Source organism: Podarcis cretensis (assembly GCF_951804945.1).
Source record: "Podarcis cretensis genome assembly, chromosome: 12".
NCBI lineage: Eukaryota > Metazoa > Chordata > Lepidosauria > Squamata > Lacertidae > Podarcis > Podarcis cretensis.
The window spans coordinates 28,925,504-28,947,602 of NC_137181.1; the positions used below are offsets into that span (position 1 = coordinate 28,925,504).

Here is a 22,099-nt window from a genome sequence, read left to right on the forward strand (position 1 = left end):
TCTAATCACAGTAGGAAACGACTCCTTTTGCAAATGAACATCCCCACCCCGTTTCACAAGACCACAATCATAGATAGTCATGTTAGGCACAATAAATTTCTCTGTAAATATGTAAGAGTGTTGTTGCTGAAAGCACTCTCTGGGTTGCAGCAGAAAAATTGCGCTTCTGAATGCTAAATAGGGCTCCATATTGTCCCTGGTGTTTCTGGTCCTCAATACATATCGTGTCGCTTTCAGATTCTTCTTTTTTTAAACAAAAAAGTTGACAACCCTACTTTGATTTTTTTAAAATACAAGTTTCCAGACCTCACCTCTTGACCCAAAATTGGGGGGGGGTGACAAACAAACAAAGGAGGAAAGAGACATATTTTTATGCCTTCCAAGGACCAATTCATATCCACTCATGTGATGAAATAACCGCAAAATGATTTTACTGTGTCAGTTTTACATGGTGAATATTCCTTATGAATGCACATCAGTGTGGTGACAGTTGGTATTTACCATGTCAGTGAGTTTCTTAGTTATCAGGCTTCAGTAAATACCAGCTGTCACCACGCATGGCACATCCACATCTTTTTCCCTTGTCAATTAAATTACTTGCCATGATAATCAAGAAATGGCTTACTTGTATCAATAATAATAATAATAGTTCTATATTTATTTTAAGTATGTCTATATTGCCTTTTTTTAAAAAAAATGGTCTTCAAAGTGGCTTACCAAGTTAATGTTAAATAACATGAAAACAACACACCTAAAAACAAAGTAACCAAATATCCAAAATAAACTAGACAACAGTGAAGCAGTTCTAGATTATTAGCTTTTAAGAGATGAAGAGAACAGGATACTTTTAGTCTGATGGTATAAAGGTAACATTGCTGCTGCCAAGCACTTATGTCTATAGAGGGAGTATTTATGGGGTGTTCTTTTCGATAGTAGTCCTTTCTATAGCTTGCTCCCAAACCGATTAACTCTTTATAGGTTAAAGCACTGCGAATTGAGTCTGGAAACAAACTGGGAGCCTGCACATATACTGTAGCACCGGTCAAATATGTTCACCACATTGAATGCCAGTTAGCAATCTAGTCGTCATATTCTAGACCAGCTGAAGTTTCTAAACCCTTCAGCTGGTCTATATATACAGGGGCATCTCCATGTATATAACACATTGCGTTAATCAAGGCTAGACACAACCAAAGGAACAACTGTTGTGAGATCATCTGTTGCTGGAGGGGATGCAATTCTACCTGGCAATATGTAACTTGGTCTTGAGTTCATATACCAAGATTTCTCAAGGCCTGACCAAGCTTTTCATATTGGAGAGTAAGAACTGTGCAGTTCAGGCAGTACTTCACCCCTGAGAGTCCTGCCCAGGGTGATATGCATAGCCGGCCTTGATCTTGCTTGCTTGCTTTCTCCTCTGATGCCTTCATCACAAGTAGAATGTAAAGAGAAACCCAGAATAACTTACGGTTTATTCATTATCTTCCCACTGTGGTGGAGGAAGCCTAGGAGTAGCGAGAGAAGGAGTGCACAAAATTTATGTACAAAATTTACATTCTATTTTTCTACTGTAGTTATAGTGCTCAGAGCAGCTAACAACAATGTAAAATTTACTACATCAGCTGCAAATAATAATAATAATAATAATAATAATAATAATAATAATAATATCATTGATTATACATACAGCTGGCAGAAGCATCTTTAAAAACAAGTAGTGAGTTCTAAAAACTCTCAACCAACAGATGCCAGTATAATCCTGTTGATGAAATATTCTCTCAGAACAGTAATTTTTTTTTAGAATAAATGCCAACATTTTCAAGAATTGTAGTTTCTTGTTTTCCATGTTTATGGAATTTTTTTTGCAAATTATGTTGTTTCTGTGCAACTTAAATAGGAACATTTTCTGCAGCCTTCCAACTCTAAAAAGACTTCACATTTAGACATCAGTGCTAAAGAAATCATTCCGCTGTTATCAAGAGAAGAAAGCAGTATATCTCTTTCTTTGATGGAAAAAAAGAACATGGCTACTAACTTTTATAGGGTGGAGATATAGATGTAGATGTAGATATAGATATAGATATAAAATTTAAGCCTGAGTTTAAAGTAATTCTTTTATTTGAGTTTAAAAAAGACTAGCTCTGATGCCTAACACTTGTCTGAATTTTGTTTTTCTCATGGAAGATTTGGCTGGCTCTTTATTAAGAGCAAGGTTTGTTAATACACAGAAGCACTGTTATCTGTCCAGGCAGGAGATTATTTTTATCTCACTGTAATTAGTTTTGAAGGTGGTGTTGTGTAAGGAGATGCTTCAAGTATAACCCTCCCCACCCCCCTCCCCAAAGCCTACTATATATACATGTTACTTTACAAGTTTTTCCCAATTTTATTTTTTCCTTGTTATTGGAGATGGGGAGAACAATGACATTTTGCAGATAGCTGAAAGTCAATTAGCACGCAATCATGCAGCCCTTAACTCAAAGTATGAAGCAAAATTGCATAGCCAGAAAGGACATGGTGTTGCTCCACATTTGATATACCAACAACAAACTCAGATCTTCAAGTGACAGCCTTTATGAAGCCAAAATGCCACCATCCATGGCACTGAGTGGGCCAATGCTGCTGCACTACCTTCCTGGCAGGTGGGTCGCTGTGGTGTAATGGGATGGCTGAGGCAATGGGGAGGCCAGCACAGTACAAACACACCAGTGGAGCCAATCAGGTCCACCTGCCAGTATGTTTACACCAAGCCAACTTCTTCACCCCTCTCCTTACCAGTAAGCAACACCCATTGGGTTGCACCCCATTCGGTGAGCAATTTCTGATTCATGCCTAATACAGAGGTGTACCAGCAGGCTTAGTGGAGCACAAAACTTTGTGGAAGTGCAAAACATTTGCAGGCGGGTGAACTCAACGAGAGGAAACCTAAAACAGTTCCACAAAAACTAAACATGCTCAGTGGGCACAGAGGAGAGGGGAAACTGGGTGGAGTGCCCTGAACAGGAACACTGCAAAATTTTGCTGCGGGTACCATTTATTCCCATTGCCCTCTGATTCAGCATAGTGTTAACTTGTCATCTGAACTCCATTAGTGAGAAACCCAGGCAAATATGGTACTTGCTTTCAGAGTTCCTTGCTTCTGCTTCATGGATGATCGTAGAAACTATACAGAAGACAAAGAGTTTGTTGACCATCGTATTAATGTGTAGAAGAGTTCTTATTTAATGTTTGTTATCAACTGTTTTAGAATACTGACAGAGAATGTCATGGAACCTCAGGCAACTACAATAAAAATAACAACTGTTACCTTAAAAAGGTTTGTGAAGAAAGTAACTTGCCTCTGATTCGTTGCTTCATGTGGCATACTAATCATATTTTGAGATGTGGCTTATTAATTCAACATAATTTCTAAACACCTAATGTTGCTACAGTCCCTCCTTCATTTATTCAGTTGCAGGCCGAAATATGACTACCCACAGGTATAGCAGTTGGGACTTTGACTAGGGAATCCCCTTTTGATCCAAACACAGCTATGGAGTTTAGTAGGCGGCACTGGAATGATCCTTGGTCAGTTGCCACGCAGCCCTCATATAAAAGAGAGAACATGTACAAAAACCTCCTTGTATCTGTAGTGGCTGCAGGTTCTTAGAAGCTGGAAAACATCTGTCTAGTCTTCACTTGGATGTGCTTCTGACAAGAAGAGATGCTTCACTGCTTATTTGGTTCCTTTATTTTTTTGAGACAGAAACATGGTTTCCCCAGCTGCCTTCCTTCCTTGTTTTTTCTGGCAATAACTTTTTTTTTAAGATTCCCTCTCCTAACTTCTGCCTAGAGCAGTCAGTGCCTGAGAGAACCAGGAAAGCAGACAAAGCTGTTAATTTCCTTCTTCCCTTTGGCAAGAAAAGGTGAGGTAGATGCTTCTGGCAAGAAGAAGAGTGATCTTTCTTAGCAGGAGTCTGGAGCAAAACGAAGGTGGACAGAAGGCTTTCCAGACATGGCCACTTCCCATGGTCACCCCTCAAGAATCTGTTCAAGTTGTGTGCCACTGCAGGTACAGGGGATGTTTCTGTACACATGTCATTGAGAGGGGATTGTGCATCTTCTGGTAGTCTGTTTAACAGGGTGCTTGTGAGGCAGAATCAGTTAACTCTGCATATTCCCCTGCACTCCTAATAAAAGAAGGATGGGACCTGTGCAAAAAGAAAGAAAGAAAGATATGCAATTCCTGTGATCTTAGCCATTAGAATTCTGCTGTACTTTTAGAATTTAGAACTTTCCAAAAGATTCTACCCTGTGCTTTTTGTTACTAGTGCTCTTTCAAGCTTGCTCGCCTTATTTCCCCAATTATTTTTTTTAAAAAGTTTGTTTATTATAATTTATTTAACAACACATATATACCGCTTACTGGAAGAAAATACTTCTAAGCGGTTTACAATGAAGAGTAAAAGAAAAGTTGAAAATGCCAATAAAAGCAAACATTAAACAAACAAGTTACATAAACAATTAAAATATAATCTAAAACTAGCAATTATGAAACACATATTAAAATCGCAAATCAAGATCACACGTTAAAGTGAAATGCCTGGGTAGGCTTTCTTGATCAAGCAAGCTTACCCAGTTTTTGTTTTGAGAACTGCGTTCAGTGAGGTCCTATATTTCATTAAGGAGAGAGGATTTCAGAAATGCTTTAATTCTGTGCTTCTAAGACAGGAGAATATGCCACAGATGAAGATGAGGACGACATGGGACCTGTCCTTCCAGGAGGTGATATGGCCATTGAAGTGTTTGAGCTTCCTGAAAACGATGACATGTTTTCCCTGACAGAAGTGGACACCAGCAAACTGGCTCACAAATTCAAAGAGGTAAGGCGGAGAGCACAGAGTTTGGTTTTCAGACAGTATTGATTCACACAGTTGCATTCTTTGTGGATGGGGATTCCTCTCTATAAATGATTTAATTGATTTCCCACTGGCGTTCAAAATCAATATATGTAAATGGCTGGAGCTAGACTGCTCTTGTTAAATGAGACAAATTGTGTCAGTTCTTTTTAACATGTGTTGCTGTAATGGTCATGGTGTTGTTTTTGTCAGAGGGTCTGTAAACAAGCTGGGACAAATGATCAGAATGAAAGCTACATTCCTAAAAAATTCACTGAATGGGTCATACTGACTCAGGACCAAGTTGCCTGGGGATTGCAGCCAGATAATTGGTAGTTATAAATCTGATGCTCTCACTTCTCACTTAAACAAATCATTACTGGTCATTTGGTTATCCTGGTCTAATGTGCCTAAAATACTTGCTTGTACAATCTCCAGTTTAAAATTCAGTTTATGGCTGCAGACCTATGAACACCTACCTGGCAATAAGTCCTGCTGAATGCAGCAAGATGTTCCCACCTAAACATGTCTTCCCAGCACGCCCTTGCCTTCTGTTTGCCAGAGCGAAGGTGTCGAAAGCTGTTGGGCTCTAAGGGAGTCCCTTCCTTTTGTCCTGGAAGAACAAAGCAAGTTCATTCTGAACTATTTTATCCTAGTGTAACTAGGGTTGGAGTGATAGTAGGAGTATGACCAGGGTGGAAGGGTGGATATCCGAAGGACTTTTGTAGCCTTACGTTGTGATGCTGTGTATGGTGTACTAGGGATGTTTGAGGATTTGGTTTGGCCCACATTTAAAGTAAAATGATCTGATTCATGCTTTCCTGGACTAATACACAGATTGGAGCACAGTTACCCTTTTGATTTCTGTGCGGCTTTGAATTTTGCAGTGCAGCTCTAAAAACATACAAAAATATGTGTTAAATGTGTATGATGGGGGTAAAATGTGTACTGAGATAAAGTGAATGCTTGTGCTGTTTTTTAAAAAAGCAAAGATTGGAGATTCACATTGAAACAGGGCAGAACGGGTTTAGGAATGAGCATACTGCAGAGCTGTCGAGGACCAGAAATAGAACTGATCTGTCCATTCCTAATGTTTACCACCCAGTTTGGTGGGGCTTACCCCAAGTAGATGCGTTTAGAATTGTAGCCTGGAGATGGTTTTCTTTATTCTTTGGGTGCTGTGTTTTGACTCCAGTTAGAAGTACACTCACATGCTTTATGTTGCACAACTTTCTCTTGCTGAAACATATCCTTCCTAAAAACCGCAGGATGCTCTTTGGTTTGTCATTGGCAGGCTTGTTTGCTTCAGCTGCAAGCTCTGTGGGACCTACTGCGCTATGTTCCGACAGTTATCTGACTATGCAGTCAGCATTCGTTATTTATTTTTTATAAGAGGGAGGTTCTGTTTTAGTAGCGCAGGAAAGAGAAAACTGATAAAGCCATCTGCACCTGAGCAGATTGTATTTTACAAAACTGTTTGAGGGTCTGTTTGTTTTGCATTATTTACTGAACAGCCTAAATATAGTTCACTTGCTTGTGTAAGTGTTTTCAAAAAAGCAAGTAAGAGGGGGCTAGAAGCTACGTGATGAACTGTAATTTTCAATTAAGCTGTGAAAGTGCTGGATTCATGCGCTGAACACATGAGCGGATTGCTGGACTGTACAGTCTCAGGATTTGGAGATACAAGTTTTTCTCAGTTTAAAAGGATGGATTAAACTGTAAGAGTTGCAGGAGAAAAAATTTAAGACTTTTGATTGGCTTTAAGGCTAGGTGTTCTGTGCTTCTCTATTGCCAAATTTATTCAGGGAATTGCTTTTTACAGTACATGGAATTTATAAAAAAAAGAGGGTGTCTTAGCATATTGGAATCAGATTACCAGAAGAACCACATTTTAAAAGATGAATCTGCCTGGGGCCTGAGATCTGCAGGAGAGGCCCTCTTTTGCTTCCTGCCAATATCAGAGCAAGGGCGAGTGTGGCGGATGCACAAAGCCACCCTTCTGTTAGTGGTGTCTCTGCTGCCTAATGGAGTGGAGGTTGGGCAAGGTGGTGGCAAGAGTGGAACAATGCAAGCACACTGGCAGAGCCAATCTTGTGTTCCTGCTGGTGCACGCACACAGCCCCAGCCTCACTGCTTCCCTTTCCCACACCGTCTTGGAAGAGTAAGCTCTGCATGCCCCACCATCATGGCCACACCTGGGTCAGTGGGAACAAGGCCTTTTGGTTGCTGCTCCCAGACTCTGAAATTGGTATTCTCCAATGGTATTCTGACAGCAGACCTTGTTCTAACTGACCTTTGGCTGATTGTGGTTGCCTGGTGCTGAATGCTGTTTTTATTTCAGCCGGCTGTTGCTTTCACTTGTTCCTGTTTTCATTTTGCTCCTTTCTGTGTCTTGATAGTCGTTTTCATTGGCTTTTTAAATTGAAACTGTACCTTTTGTTGGGTGTTAGCTGTCTTGGACTTACTGCGATGGAAAGGTGGAGGCATATATTTAGATGATAAATAAATAGCCACAAGTTGTTGCACTTTACCTGTGACATTTAGAAAAGAAAGTGCGGTTGAGGTCACTTTGATCATGCTGAAAGGTCATAATTGGGCTTAGCCCTTTCTCCATGACCAAAGGGAGCCCAACTGCAATTTCATGTCTGTGTGTAACAGGTGAAATGCTCGAGCTTGAGTAAATACTGTGGGTAAATGGTGACCAGTTTGTTATGGAGGGAAAGACTGCGCTCTGCATAATGCAAGTCTGTGTCTGTGTGTGTAAAAACAAATGTGGCCGTGGGAGAGAATGTATGTGCCTAGTGCAAGATGGGCTGTGATCGTTGTGATACAAGGAGAGAGTACATGCACAGTACATCAGTGTGCATGCGTGCATGTGTGTAAGCGTGTGTGCGCATGTTTATGGAAAAGTGGGTCTACTGAAGAAATATGTGCATTCTACTTTGATGAAATCCAGTTTTGGTTTTGCTCTGGCATATTACACCCCCCCCCAAATATCTTGGAAAAAATGTCCAACACCCACCCTGAATAGTACCTTGTCCAAGTCTGGAGATTCTTCTCCTGCGGTTCATGTGATGGGTGAGGTGGGGGGTCACAAGGGTAGACCAGCCGTAAATACCTTCAGTGATTCATCCTGCTGAGATTGAGTTTGACACAGCAGTAGGTTGAAGGTCACAACAGCTTCCTTCCTTGGTTGTAGCCTATATGTGTTGTGTCTTCCATAATGCTTGAGCCTTTTAATAGCCTTTTAGCTGCCCACTGTGACATGCTTGCTTAATCCGTGTTAGTGAGGCTTTCTAAGAATATTCATGTGCACGGGGATATTCAAATCCGGGCTGGCTAACAAGCTGAATACAACAATCAGTATTTTCTCCTCTTTCAAGACATTAGACTTGTCCTGGCAGATACGATGTCCTAATCTGATATTCCGAGAGGCTAGCCAGCAACACTTTTTCTTTAATTAACTTGCATAGACTGAGTCATTTTCCAAGCTAGATATTTTAATTTACAGTCTACTGCACTGCAGCAGTCTTGTGGGCCTTCTGCTGTGTGTACTACAGTATTCAGGTGGCAGCATAGAAGTCTTTCTTTAAAAAAAATTGGAGCTCTGGCATTTGCAGCTCACTTGTTCGCTTTGTGGTTTTCCATTTTCAGTTGCAAATCAAACATGCAGTTACAGAAGCAGAGATTCAGAAGCTGAAGACAAAGGTAAGAATGATTACTGGCTACTAGAAAGAGCAATGCTCTTATTTTCAGCTGCTGTAAGTTTGTGTCCAAAGGGAAGCAAAGAAAAGTAAGTTCTCATTGAGAAAATGCAGCAAAAAAAGAGAGGTCTGTATGCAGTGGCTCCAGAGAGCTTGTTTTGGTAGAAATAGTTTATTCGAGTCTCAGGAGGATCATGATGACTGTTATTGCAAGGAAAATAGTTGCAATCGCATATTAAATTTTTACTCCTTTCCCCACATCATTAGAGCACTAACAGGCTTGAAAGGGGAATGGTAAAGAATTTGCTTTTAATATATGTAGCAGAAATTGCTTCTGGAAAGGCGAAGTATTGTTTTTTTTCTTATATAGACAAAAGTATGGGGAAGTTAACTCAGATACCACTTTCTTCTTTAATAAAATAGGATTTCTGTTATATTAATTAGCCGGCCTTGTTCATAAGCCTGCATGAGACATTCATTTAAATGTTTTATTTCAAAATAAAATCCTTTCAGTTTATGTACCTTGCTGAATTCAGAGGATGCCCTCCCCCAATTAAGTTAAAGTACAAGTTTCTTTTAAACTCAGCGTGGACACATAAATGTTTATTTCAAACTGATGTTAGTGAGCCTGTCTGCAAGGAGAAAACATACAAGGGAAATTCCTACATAATTTTTTATAATCTTCCTATTTTGATTTTTTTTCCTCTGCTTCATTTGAAAAAAATCAGAAATCTTCTTGCCAGATTACAGTCTTACTTATCACTAGAAATCCTTGTGCGGCTAATTTTGTTGCCTGCTGAAAATTTTACTGCCTTCAGAGGCTGTTGCACTTGGCTAACATCCATTCATCTGCGATTTGTAAAAATAGAAGTCTTTGCTGTATTTTTTGCATGTTTCATTCTCTACCCCCACAACAAACCCTAAATAAAACAAGTTGTTTTACATGCTTAAGACCCATTTAAATTGAAGTTAAATCCACAATTATAGGCTTAGGTGACAGCCCTTTGATTTTAATGAGCCAAAGGTATACCCACTTTTTCCTGGATTTTCCTAGTGATTTCTCAAGGCCAGGAGTTGTGAACCTTTAAAGCTAGAACCGTATTTGTCATGAATGCATTTAGACTGAGGTGTTTAAATACATAACCTACTATAAAGGGGTGTATGGAGTGTTAGGGAAGGGGTGGGGGACACATTGGGCTCCTTCTTTGTTTGTCCACCTTTGGTCCCCCACCTGCATTCAGCTCTTTCACATGGCTCCTAGAAGCTGGCAGCACCCCAGGAATGGCTTCAACTCGCCGACTAAACCAGGTGAGGGTAGCCAAGGGGTCTCAAACCCTTGGTGAGTTAGGGACTTCCCCTGCATGCAACAACAGACTCCGGCAGATTGAGTGGATGAGAGCAAGAGTGGGTCCAAAAGTCATGAAGGCAATTTCTGCACCTGCTGTAGAGGGAAGTGAGGGGCAGATGGGGCTCTTCAACTTGGGAACATAGCCCATTTAGGAGAAAGAAAACTCTGATCCTAAACCTCCACTGCTTTGCGGGATATCTTGGGGAGAAGAAAGGGCTAAGGAGTAAATTCTACACTAATCCGGAGTGGGATCCCTAAGGCGGTTGGATGGCACCTTGTATTCTGCCTTCTGGCAGCCAAGCAGGTGCCCAGCATCTTGCTCTGCTTTCCTTTGGACCACACCAGCGAGGCCGAGAGGTGGGGTCCTGTCGTCTGGGCAGCTCAGGACCTCCATACTCACTGTCCAGGGTTGCATCTCAGGGAAGTCACTTTGGTGCTGCTAATGCAGCAGTTTGGCTACACCCCCCCCCCCGGAGGCACCCCCCTATTGTCTCTCGACACAGACAGATGCCAGCAACAACTATAAAAGACAGATGATTAGTTATTACACACCACTTTATAGCTATGAAAGCTGTTAATAGAGAAGCTTCTTCCAACAACAGTAAATACCCTTCAAGTAGGAAGCAAGTGTTCTGCCTATGGTAATGTTGCACAATAAATTTGTCAAAATATGCTTCATTTTATCTCTGTATGACTAATTTCCAGTTTGCCTTGTTTAGACACATGGCAAACTTTTGGGAAAAATAATAATAATACAAGCAGTAGTGTGTTCATTTTAAAACTGCAGAAACCTAGGTGGATGCAAGGTGGGAAATGATGCATTTGAGATTATTCATTTAGCCTTAATGTGGTCTAGAAAGTTCTTTAGTGCTCTGAAATTATTACTGTTCTGAACATTATTGTATGCAAGGATAGCCAACATGGTGGGCTGCAGATGCTGTTGGACCCCAACTCCCACCAGCCCTGTTGCCAGTGATAATGGAAGCGGGAGTTCGGCAGCATCTGGAGGGGGCATCTCATTGGTTATACCTGCCATATAACAATAGCACTAGGCTGCTGTTCCTCGTGCATGTTACTTTGAACCAACTGTACCTGAATGTAAAAGCATCTGCCTTCCTCTTTCAAAGCTGCAGACAGCTGAGAATGAGAAAGTAAGGTGGGAGCTGGAGAAGAATCAGCTTCAGCAGAACATTGAGGAGAATAAGGACAGGATGATGAAGCTTGAGAGCTACTGGATTGAGGCACAGACCCTATGTCACACCGTCAATGAACATCTGAAGGAAACGCAGAGCCAGTATCAGGCACTGGAGAAGAAATACAATAAAGCCAAGAAACTGATTAAGGACTTTCAGCAAAAGTAAGCATGAACTGAGATGCAGGTTCAGGCAAAATTTCTCAATCTGTGTAGCATAGGCATGTAGAGAGCCAGAGAAATAAACCACAGTCCCTGACTTACAACATTTGGCTACAGACCATGGTTTGCTTGGGCTGAAACAAGCCACAATCTCCATATGATCATAGGAAGCTGCCTTAGATTGAGTCAGACCATTGCTGCACCTTGCTCAGTGTGGTCTAACCTTGACTTGTACTGGCTCTCCAGTGTTTCAGACAGAAGTCTCACCTAGACCTGCCTGGAGAAGCCAGGAATTCAACCTAAGGCCTTCTACATGCAAAGCAGATGCTCTACCACTGAGCTAGAGGTCCTTCCCCTACTGGCCTACAGTCTTTAATTCTCAGCCAGGAATTGTGACTTGTTTCTCCATTGTGTTAGCAGGAAGTAGCAAAAAAGGCAAGATCAGCCCTCTTTGGATGTGCAAACTGGGCCAGAGCTTAAACCTTCTAAACATATATTACCACTCTGGGTTAAATCTCTAAATGTGTAAAAAATGTATACTTCCTAATAGGTTTACTCATAACTTTCCAGATCTTTGTATCTGTACCTTTAAAGAGATGAAACAAGAGTGATAAAATGAAAGAGGATTTAATTCCAAGGACACACGCACACACACACGCCAACCCACCACTATATTATCTGTGCATGTGCATAATAAATTTATAAGCCTAATTTTAATAACGTGTATTTATTTAGTTTTGCCACTTCCACTGTGGTGATTAACAACTTTTCATAAAGCAAACAAGAGATAATTCAGGTTAATCTCCTACGATGTAGCTTCAGCTTATTCATTTTAATATAAAAGTATTTGCTCCGCACATCCTCCCTCTTGCTGCTGCATTCTCATTATTATCAGGTCTTATCAAGACAATACATACTGAAGTGTAGCAGTCCATCAATTTTTTTCAATACCTATCGCAACTGACACTTGTTCTAACCAGCAAATATATTTTTCCCTAAGAGAACTTGAGTTCATCAAGCGACAAGAGGCTGAAAGGAAAAAAATAGAAGATCTGGAGAAAGCCCACTTTGCAGAAGTTCAAGGTTTACAAGCTCGTGTAAGTAATTTTCAGTATTTTAGTTTATTTCATGACTTTATTTTGGAAGCGTTGTTGCCTTTTAGGAGTAGGTGTGGCTGTAGGGCTGTTCACACGCTGCATTCAATGAGTGCACAATCTGTGTACCTCTGTACACAAATAGTTGACAGCTGTATCTTTGTATAGTTATTCACATGTAAGGTTAAAGTAGTGTACAGCCTGTCTGCCTATGCGAACAGTAGGTGAGCTGTTCAGATGAACATGTGTCCACCAGATCAACAAGCCAGTTACAAATGTTTTAAATAAGCAGACAAAAGTACTATACTGCATGGGGATTATCATTGCATTGCAACAGGGTAGCACAAAGCAACCCATGATATATAGTTTACCAATACACAGATCGAGTATAGGCATAGGCAAATTCGGCCCTCCAGATGTTTTGGGACTACAACTCCCATCATCCCTGACCACTGGTCCTGTTAGCTAGGGATGATGGGAGTTGTAGTCCCAAAACATCTGGAGAGCCGTGTTTGCCTATGCCTGGTATACTAACAGTACTAAATGTCTGTGTGGTACTAAATACATACATGGTAGTGGTTCTGTTCATCTGATGAATGGGAAAGGTTTATTTTACCGTATTTTTCCATGCATAAGACAACCCCTATTGTTTTAAATAGGGGGGGGGGAGGGGGAACGGCAGCAGGAGGTACCGCCTTAGCCTGCCCAAGCCAAAATCCCAGACATATGCTTAAATATTTTAAAAAATCCCCCAGATGCCATGTTCCATGTACAAGACAGCCCCCAATTTTCTACTTTTTTTTTTAGCAAAAAACCTCGTCTTATACACGGAAAAATACAGTATTTTATTTATTTTGCTAACAGTTAACTTCATTTGTCCTAGATCAGAGAACTGGAAACAGAGGTTTTCAGGTTACTGAAGCAAAATGGGAGCCAAGTTAACAATAATAACAACATTTTTGAAAGGCAAACATCCCCTGCAGAAGTCTCAAGAGGCGATGCCATGGAAAACCTTGATGCAAAGCAAGTGTCTTGCCTGGATGCCTTAAGTCAAGGTTTGTTTGAACCAGATAAGCTTGAGGATTGCGTTGTTTCTGTGTGACGTAGTTGTACTGACTTAAATGTTTTCGGAGTGGTCGCATTTGCACGATGTGGTAAGCCGTATACCATGCTTTACTGTGTACAAGTCAGTTGTGCACCCTTTGCTCCTTCTCAGTTGTACTTGGGAAAAATAGGTCATGATCCCTTACGTAGTGTTAGTTCTGAACCAGGGACCGTGGATTGTTTCACTCAAACCAACTATGGCTGGTAAGCCAAGGACAAACCTTTGCTTATCGTCATCCACTGGAGCCAACTCCAGGGGGCTGTGGGTTCTTTGGCACCCACAATAATGTATTTGTGGGGCTGGGCCCCCACAAAGTCAATGGGCAAAGCTGAAACCCGTCATTGCAGGCACCCACAATCTTTGGTGTGAGATGGCACCTATGTCATCACCATTCGTTTGAAGTGAAACACAGCACAATCCCTGCTTCAGACATAATGCATTCAGACATGACACTAAGCCAGGGATTGTGGTTGGTATGACTGGGGCGAAGCGAAGCAGTCACCAGTGACGTGAATATGGTGATGGTTTATGGCTCTCTGTGACATAAAAATGTGACCAGCGTAACGTACGATGTGGTGAACCATCTGTAATACTATCATACATAATTTCATAATGCCTGTAAAAGCACATGTATTCCGTTCAGTTATATTTTTATCCCCGTTCATTGTTGACATTGCTAATAAAAAGGTTAAGAATATAAATCTATATCTCCTCTTCTATATCCTATATCCTATATCTGGGTTTTTTTATGTTGTGTTCTTGAGAACAAAACATCACAATTTTCAAAAGGGGTCTTTTATGTGCAAAAATAAACAAATCGTTTGTGTAAATGTATGAACGTCTCTCTCTCTCTGTGTGTGTTGATAGATAAATATGTACAGTTTACATGTACAAACGAATGTATTTGGGCCAAAATAGATCAGTGTGCAGTCATCCAAGTACCAAAAGTAGATGAGGACTGCCATTCTCTCCCCTAACATGTCACCACTAGCTTTCCCTTAGTCCCTTTCTCACACCACTTTTCTCTGATCTGTCCTGGATATGGAACATGACCAAGGAAAAAACTCCTGCAGGAAGTAAGTCTCAGTGTGTGACTTTGGCAGATCCACACTTCAACACACACCTGCCATCTTCACATGTGGACACAAACCCTCATATGTGTATGAGAACCTCCATTCATCATAGGAGCAGCGTATCTGCTTGTACAGCCCTTTGCTGGTTATGCATAGGCTTTCGACTGTGGCTGTACCTTAATATTTTCTTTTGGCGAATGTCCTTGGCATGTAGGTTTTTAAAGAGAGGAAATAAGAACAGAATGTTGTGATGTTGAGGGTGTACATGTGTCTCTAGAACTGAGTGCTCTGATGTTCATTGCATATATAAGTCCATCATGACAACTGGAGTAGTAAATCTCGCTGCTCTGCTTAACAGGATTGCAAGTGTGTAATGGGACTCTTCATTAAAGGCCCTGGTTTTGAGGCCACTTCATTCATTGCACGTAAGCACTTTCTACAAAGGAAACAATGTGAAACCTATGTGCAGTGGTAGGCCCATCACATTTCATTGTCCATATACATTCTGGGAAAGCTTAATTTGCTATAGCACGCTATGGCATTTCCCCATGTACATAAGGGTGAAATATATTTGTGTAGACATGATCAGCGTCTACATGCTGTTTCCTACACAAAAAAGTGTTTTCCATATCAAGAATGCATATTGTGTGAAGTGAAGGTATTGCCCACAACCCTTAGTTGAAATTCCATCGTATCTGTGTGATTGAACTGTCATATGGATATCTGTGAGCAAATGCAGTATAGCTAGGGCCAAGCTTTCACTTAAACTTTTTATAGATGAAAAATAGGAATAGGGAGCCAGAGGCCTTCCAAAGGTTGGTGGACTCCAAGTCCCATCAGCCCCAGCCAACCTGGCCAATGGTTAGGTGTGACAGGAATTGTAGTCCAAGAATATCCAGATGGCCACAGGTTCCCCTTCCTCGTATGATGCAAAATGTTCAAAAAATAGCTGTTGGAGACCATCTATCAGGCTGAAATGCTTTTTTGAGAAATAGTGGCATAGAATAAGGGAGTATTTTCTTAGCCTATGGCAACTCTGTAGGGTGTTCTGAGTCATGAGACCATTGTGCAATTCAGGCAAGAAGCAGCTGTTGCAAGAAATGTTAAGCATTTGACTAGGAGCAGGAAGTATCTCATTCCTCCTCTGCTCCTTAAGAAATATACACTTTATTTAGATGTGTGTTAGAAACTGCTAGTTGGTCTCTCCACTCCTCCCCTTCCAAGGAAATGATAATAGATATCCTCCTCTGATGTTTCAGAGCGTGGTAATGCAAGATGGTGGGAATCCTCATGCTCTAAATGCATGATTTATTCCTATTTCAAAGACGGAATGAATTGCTTGATCGTGAAGTCTAACAACGTGTGTGTGTGTGTGTAGTGAAGAGAGAATCCTAGATTCCTTTAAAATCTCAAAAGCTTGCAACAGTTATACCAATAACTGAATGTGGCCTCTTCCCAATGTGATGACAAGTTATGCAATGGAGGCAGATTTTGATTCTAGTCTGAATAGCTCAGTTTAGAACCTGGTCTTGTTGCTGCCCCATGCCACTTCCCTGGAGCCCCTCTTAACAGTGCCACTGCCATTTTCTATTCTATAACACCATTTTAGAAGAGGCGGCATACATGCTATGATTAAAATAATCCTCTGTCCATAACCTGCTAGCTTGAAAGCCTTGCCGTGTTTGTTTTCTTAAAGCAACTTTTAAAAAAAGAAAGTTCCACGCACATAAATGGTGCTTTTAAAATGTCAGTAGCAATGCAGTTAATTCTGTAGTTTCAAATTGCTTAGGAAAGCGTTTGAGTGAATGCCACCATGTATCATGTTACTATTTACTTTGCGGGTTAGTTATAAAACTTCCTCCTTTGTCACCCTTCTGTTTGGCACATTACTCTGAGTGTGTTGCACGGAAAATAGACTTCATAGATGCATAACCCTGAAGAAAGAAAGTAGGAGCAAATAATTTGTTTAGGCTGCAATCCAAAAGGGTTCACGTATAACCAACATTTTTTGGTAAAAACAACAACAACCCTGGATTACTGTTTGTTTTGATGCTGCTTCTTAGAGCAGCCTGACTTCTGTCTTAACTCCTGTACATTCACAAAGTACTTTTCGGAGTCAGGGAGATAAACACTATGTGTGCAGTGTTGGAGAAGAGAGCACAGCTCGGTGGCAGCGCATCTGCTTTGATTGCATGTCCAGGGCGACATGGCACCTGGGCACGCAATGCACCCTTTCTGGAATCCTGGGGAACCACTACTGAGCTGGGTAGCTTCCTGTGACTGCCCTAATTGCAAAGTCCCCAAACTGCTCTTTGAACCTGAGATGGTTTATTAAAGCTCAATTGGAGTGGCAAGAGGGACAATTTTTCTAGAGGAGGATCGAGTGTGTGAACACCCCCCAATATGTATTGTTGATTTTCACCTGACTTCTTCCCTCTGCCCCATTGGGTTGTTGCTGTTGTCTTTATATTAATCACGCCGAAATATTCACTTGGCAAAATAAGTTAATTCCTGTTAACCTATTGCATTTGTTCCTGAATCCTCTCTTGACTATAAATAATTGCTTCAGCATAATTGCCTTCAGGAGTTAATTCTCTCCTGCCCCTCCTTTTAAATTGAAATCCTCTCTAAGTACTCTTTGTGAGGCATTAAGGCTATTATTGTTTCAAACACCTTATGAAGATCTTTTGGACTTAGGTAACCATAGTGACACAAAAGGGTACATGCTGATTCCATTTGCGCAATCAGTGGCAAAAGTCTCAGCTGACTCTGTCAAAACCATGTTTATGCCGATCGGGTCCCATCTTGCCTGTGTACTTACTTACTTTGAATACTTTGGCTTCACCTAATGGATCAGGTGTTTTTTTAATATGGGGGGGGGACCAGTATTGGTTATATAAGCCTATTTGCAGCTGCTTCTCATAGGATATAATTACATATGTACTTCTATTACAAACTGAGGGGCAAGCTAGACATGATATCAGTTGCAAGATCACAATTAACATGCTTGATTTTTAACATTTAAATAGCAACCAAAGGGTGCATGTGATCAGGACTCCAATTTGTGAGGAGGTTAACCCTCTCCCTGCACACACATGTGAACTGTGATCCATTTGAAAACCACACCCTCCTCCTAAAGCAGCTATTTGCACTTAGAGGGGAAGCTTCCATTGGCAGGACTACAGAGTACGGCAAAGGATTAACGGACATCCCTACACACTGTTGTACAAATCTTGATCTCCTCCCCACTATTTTTTATTTTTTAACAAGTAGGTACAAATTTATATGAATGAAGTTGTGACTTCTCTCATGGAATGCTGGGAAGTGTGTCTTGGTGATGATTCTGCAAATTCTCTGAAAATATCCTAATACATTGTACTTTGATCTCCAGATGCTTTATCTCCAGATCTCCAAATGTTGTTGGACTACAACTCTTGTCATCTCCAGGCATAATTCCAGGCAAGGGATTATGGGAGCTATGACCCAATAACACCTAGGGACCAAAGTTTGAGAAACACTGTATTCCCTCACAGATCTACAGCTCCCAGGGTTCTTTATCTTTCCGTGGGTCATCATTGAGAAGGTGGCTTGAGGTGTTTTGGCACCTGGGGCAAAATACCCCACTGCTGCCCCTGTGATGGGAGTGGGGCATGAGGCTCTGTAAGGACTTCCCCTCAAGAAGCCCTTGCAAAGCCTTGCCACCCTGTCGGGTTGGGGCAGGGAGATTCAGCAAATGGTTCTTAAGGAGAAACTTTCACCGAATCTCCTCCTTCACACCCAGAGACTTGGCTCTGCAAGGGCTTCTGCACAGTTTTAGAATACACAAAAATTGGTAGCTCCCAAGTTAACAAAGAAAGTGACCATGGTAATCCCCAAAGGAAATAAACAAGCAAATTAACTTAATAACCATGACAAGGAAAAGGTCTAAAATCACTAGACAATATAAACAATTAGTGGATATTTTTTTCAATTATCAAAATAGGTGCCTGATTTAAGGTAAAACAGTTTTTGTCTTCATGTGGCCAGGACCAAAGCAGAACAGAACATCATTTGCCAGTTCCAAATCAGCAGCTGCATTTTTTAAATCTGTCTGGTTCTATGTCCAAATGTAGGTCAGTGTAGAGGTGCAGTTTGTGTGTCATATCCTCACCTCTTTAGCTATTACATCATATGCAGGTGTGTGAGCATAGATGGGATGGTACTGTGACTCTTGAGTGTTTATAGTTTTAAGAACCAAGGGTTGCTTACAGTTCTTCTTTAAGCATGAATCTTCTTAGCTCTGACTTCTGTTTTCATATATACTATCTTAATACTTGTCATACTGGCAAGGTAGCTGTCTTAAACCACCACACTGAACTAAACTGCCCATCAACTAGCTGTACTTTATAATACAATGGTTTTCTATTTCGCTTTCCATGGGTCCTCCTGAGGCTTCAGCATCTTCTGGTGCTCTTATTTCCATGCAGCAGCTCCAAGGTTGTACACAATCTGATGACAACAAAGGGACAATGGTTTCCACTGAAATAAGGGCATGACATTTTGATCAACGTGTATGAAAATACGGCTTGATTTGTATAGAATTGCAGACTATCTCTCCAGATAGTGGCATGTTTAAATGCAGGTCGTGATTTTCTATTCTCTCTCTCTCTCTCGAAAGATTTTAATGAAGCAGTTCCCGAGACAGAAAGGCTGGACTCAAAAGCACTGAAGACTCGAGTTCAGCTTTCAGTGAAGAACAAAAGGTCAAGACCAACTAGAACAAGACTGTATGACAGTATCAGCTCCACAGATGGAGAGGACAGTCTTGAGAGAAAGGTGATTCTTCTCCCCCCCCCCCCAACCTTCTCATCAGTTGTTTCCTTTCACCATGCTCCCTCCCTGGCGGTGTTTACTAATTTGTGATGAAAATGTACAATGAAAGAAAGTATTTCTTCTCCCAATTTGAAGGGAAAACACCTGTGTTTTTCAGCAGTTTCAAGACTTCTGATTTAATTTTACACACATTCTGATGTGCTGTCTTTCATTATTTCCTCTCCCCCCCCCTCAATATGTTATTAATTCTTTTTATTCAAACCCAACCAAGTTGATGCTTAGCAGGTAATTTTATTTAGATTCAGAGAGCTTGAAATGCTAATCCTTGCGAAGGAAATGGTTACAAATGGAAAGCAGATAAGGTAAAAGCTTAACGGTGCAAAATTATTGGAATAGTTCTCCAAAAAGAGATACGGGATGGAAAGCAGGTGCCGAAGAGGTGAACTTGCGCTTTCGAAGTAACTCGCTGTGTGGTTGGTTCCTGAAATGCCATAATCTGCTTCACAATCTCTTATATCAACAGCCTTCACGCAGTTACGGTAGTCCCATGCACATTACCAAACCACCTCTGCCTATGTGTATGAGAGCCTCCTCACCAGCATCAGATTCTGGTGCTTCCTCCCTTTCCCCCGTGGCTAGCAGTGCAACGTTTGCATTTGACAACGTAACTGAAAACCAGGACGAAGTGCGGCCGTACACGAGTGGTGTATGTTCCCATGGAGATACTCCACTCTCCTCACCTTCAAAATCCTGTCTGAGCTACGAAGCTTCACCTGTGCATCATCCAACCAGCAGGAGTATCTTCCATGATGAAGGTATAGCTGTGATTTTGCATGCTGCTGCGTCACTTTTCTCGCTATATGTAATGAGTTCAGTTGTTGGTGGTTGTGTCCTTCTGTCGCCTCCCAGAGAGCGTCACCTGGCTCCCCACACTACGGTACCAGGTGAATACATTAGGTACCAGGCGAATACATTTTTGTTTTCACAGGCCTTTTAAATTTAATGATACATGTCGGTGTTCATAGATATTTGCTAGCTGTTTTATGTTGATTTTAAGTTGATTTTAAGTTGCTGTCTTTGTGTTGGTTTTACTTGTCTTTTATTTATATGTAATAGGTTTAAGGGGTCAAATATTGTACTGTAGTTTGCATTTTTAGTTATGTGCAAACCACCCAGTGAACTCAGTTATATGGCTGGCAGATAAATGTAATTTAAAAAAGTGGTCATAAATTAAGGTTCCAACAAAACATTTTATGCACTTCCCTAATTAGAAAGTCTGGTTTTCTCATCTTTGTCATTCTGAGCTTTTAAACCGTTTAGTTAAAACCATTGCTTTTTTTCTAAGGCTGATTTTGGAATGAGTGAGTTGGGAGATACAATTAGAATATGTCTCAGTTATTTTAAACATTTGCAAAATTCTGTGAAATACAGTCTTTGCCTTAAATCAAGGGCACACAATTTAGTTTGGGGAGAACTTATTTTAGATTTGTTCTGAAACCTTGCAAAGTGTTTTAAGTACAATGTCAGGAATTCACATTCTGTGAGAGAAGGTCCAGTGCTTTTGTATCTAATTGTGGTTGATGTTTCAGAGAGGGATTGAATTGAATTGATGTATTGCACTGCAGAAGTGAAGGTGGTACAAAAGCTTGTGTTTTAGTTTGTCTGCCATCTTCATGGAAAAATACATAGCTCAAGGAAATTCTTGCACATATACAGCTCTCAAAGTATGATCCAGAACATAGGGAATTGTCTTATGCCAAAAGCTAGTGGATTGTGACACCACCCACTCTCTGAATTGTATGAATTGGTGCCTCAGTGTGTGTGTGTGGGGGGGGGGAGGTTGTAGTATAAATATAGAGTCTTGAACTCAATTATTGTTCTTCCTTTGTATTCATCATCTCCTTTGTTCCTAATAACTCACATACACAATCAGAATTGCTCTTAATGACCCCACTCAAGCAAGAATCGCTTAATAATGATTATTCCTCAATAATGTTTAATCACTGGAGAATCCCATGTTTTTCCCGCCAGGAGTGTTATACAAGCAGCATTAAGTGTAAAAGCATATTTTAATGAATATGTTAGAATCAAAGTGAAACCATTTGCTTCAGCATAGAAATATTTGAATGGATTAAGACCTCTTTTGCAAGTGTTTCTAATTGGGGCACAGCAATTCTGTGCTCCAGTAGGAACCATTTGATAATTAGAAAGTTTCCCCCTCCTTTTCTTTTACAATACAATGCAAGAGATTGGGGGGGGGGGTCATTTTCAGCCTGGGGGCCTCATTTCTCCTTAGGCAGTCTTCCAGGGACCATGGGCAACAGGTGTGACTTGCCTTCATACAGAAGGCTGCAGGGCAGCCACACACAAGCCCACGGTTTCTAGACAGGCAACTCCCCATTTATGTAGCAATGTGTGTTTAAGTGAAATCGCATATATTTGAAACACCATCGAAAAAGCCGGCAAACTACTAAACCTCTGGAAACCCTTTAAAAACCTTGGAAAAAGCCAAAAATCCATCGAACTCCACCACAATTGTTCTCTCCAAACCTCCTTGCTCAAACTCCCAACTCTCTGTAGGCCTCAAAGGTTGGTACAAAGGCTCCTGCAATTGCACTTTCAAAGGTTTGTGGGATTGCTGGGTGCTGTTTTGTGCCATTTTTGTGCTCTTTTAGGGGCGTTTTGCCCCTTTTCCGTGCCACTTCTGTGTTTGCGGTGATGCAGTGGCGTAG

The 22,099-nt window shown here is 41.0% G+C and overlaps 1 protein-coding gene across 14 annotated transcripts in view; it reads left to right on the plus strand.

The window, feature by feature from the left end:
* Positions 1-22,099, plus strand: part of PPP1R9A (protein phosphatase 1 regulatory subunit 9A) — a 143,923-nt gene that overhangs the window by 107,269 nt on the left and 14,555 nt on the right. For 8 of the 14 annotated variants that reach the window (XM_079948416.1, XM_079948410.1, XM_079948422.1 and 5 more), the window contains 8 exons: positions 3,248-3,316; positions 4,707-4,862; positions 8,532-8,585; positions 11,057-11,286; positions 12,284-12,380; positions 13,261-13,432; positions 19,213-19,370; positions 19,891-20,182. In XM_079948416.1, coding sequence (XP_079804542.1) covers positions 3,248-3,316; positions 4,707-4,862; positions 8,532-8,585; positions 11,057-11,286; positions 12,284-12,380; positions 13,261-13,432; positions 19,213-19,370; positions 19,891-20,182 — 1,228 coding nt within the window. The remainder of the gene's footprint in view (positions 1-3,247; positions 3,317-4,706; positions 4,863-8,531; positions 8,586-11,056; positions 11,287-12,283; positions 12,381-13,260; positions 13,433-19,212; positions 19,371-19,890; positions 20,183-22,099) is intronic. The other 6 variants (XM_079948411.1, XM_079948412.1, XM_079948423.1 and 3 more) reach the window with 3 other exon arrangements.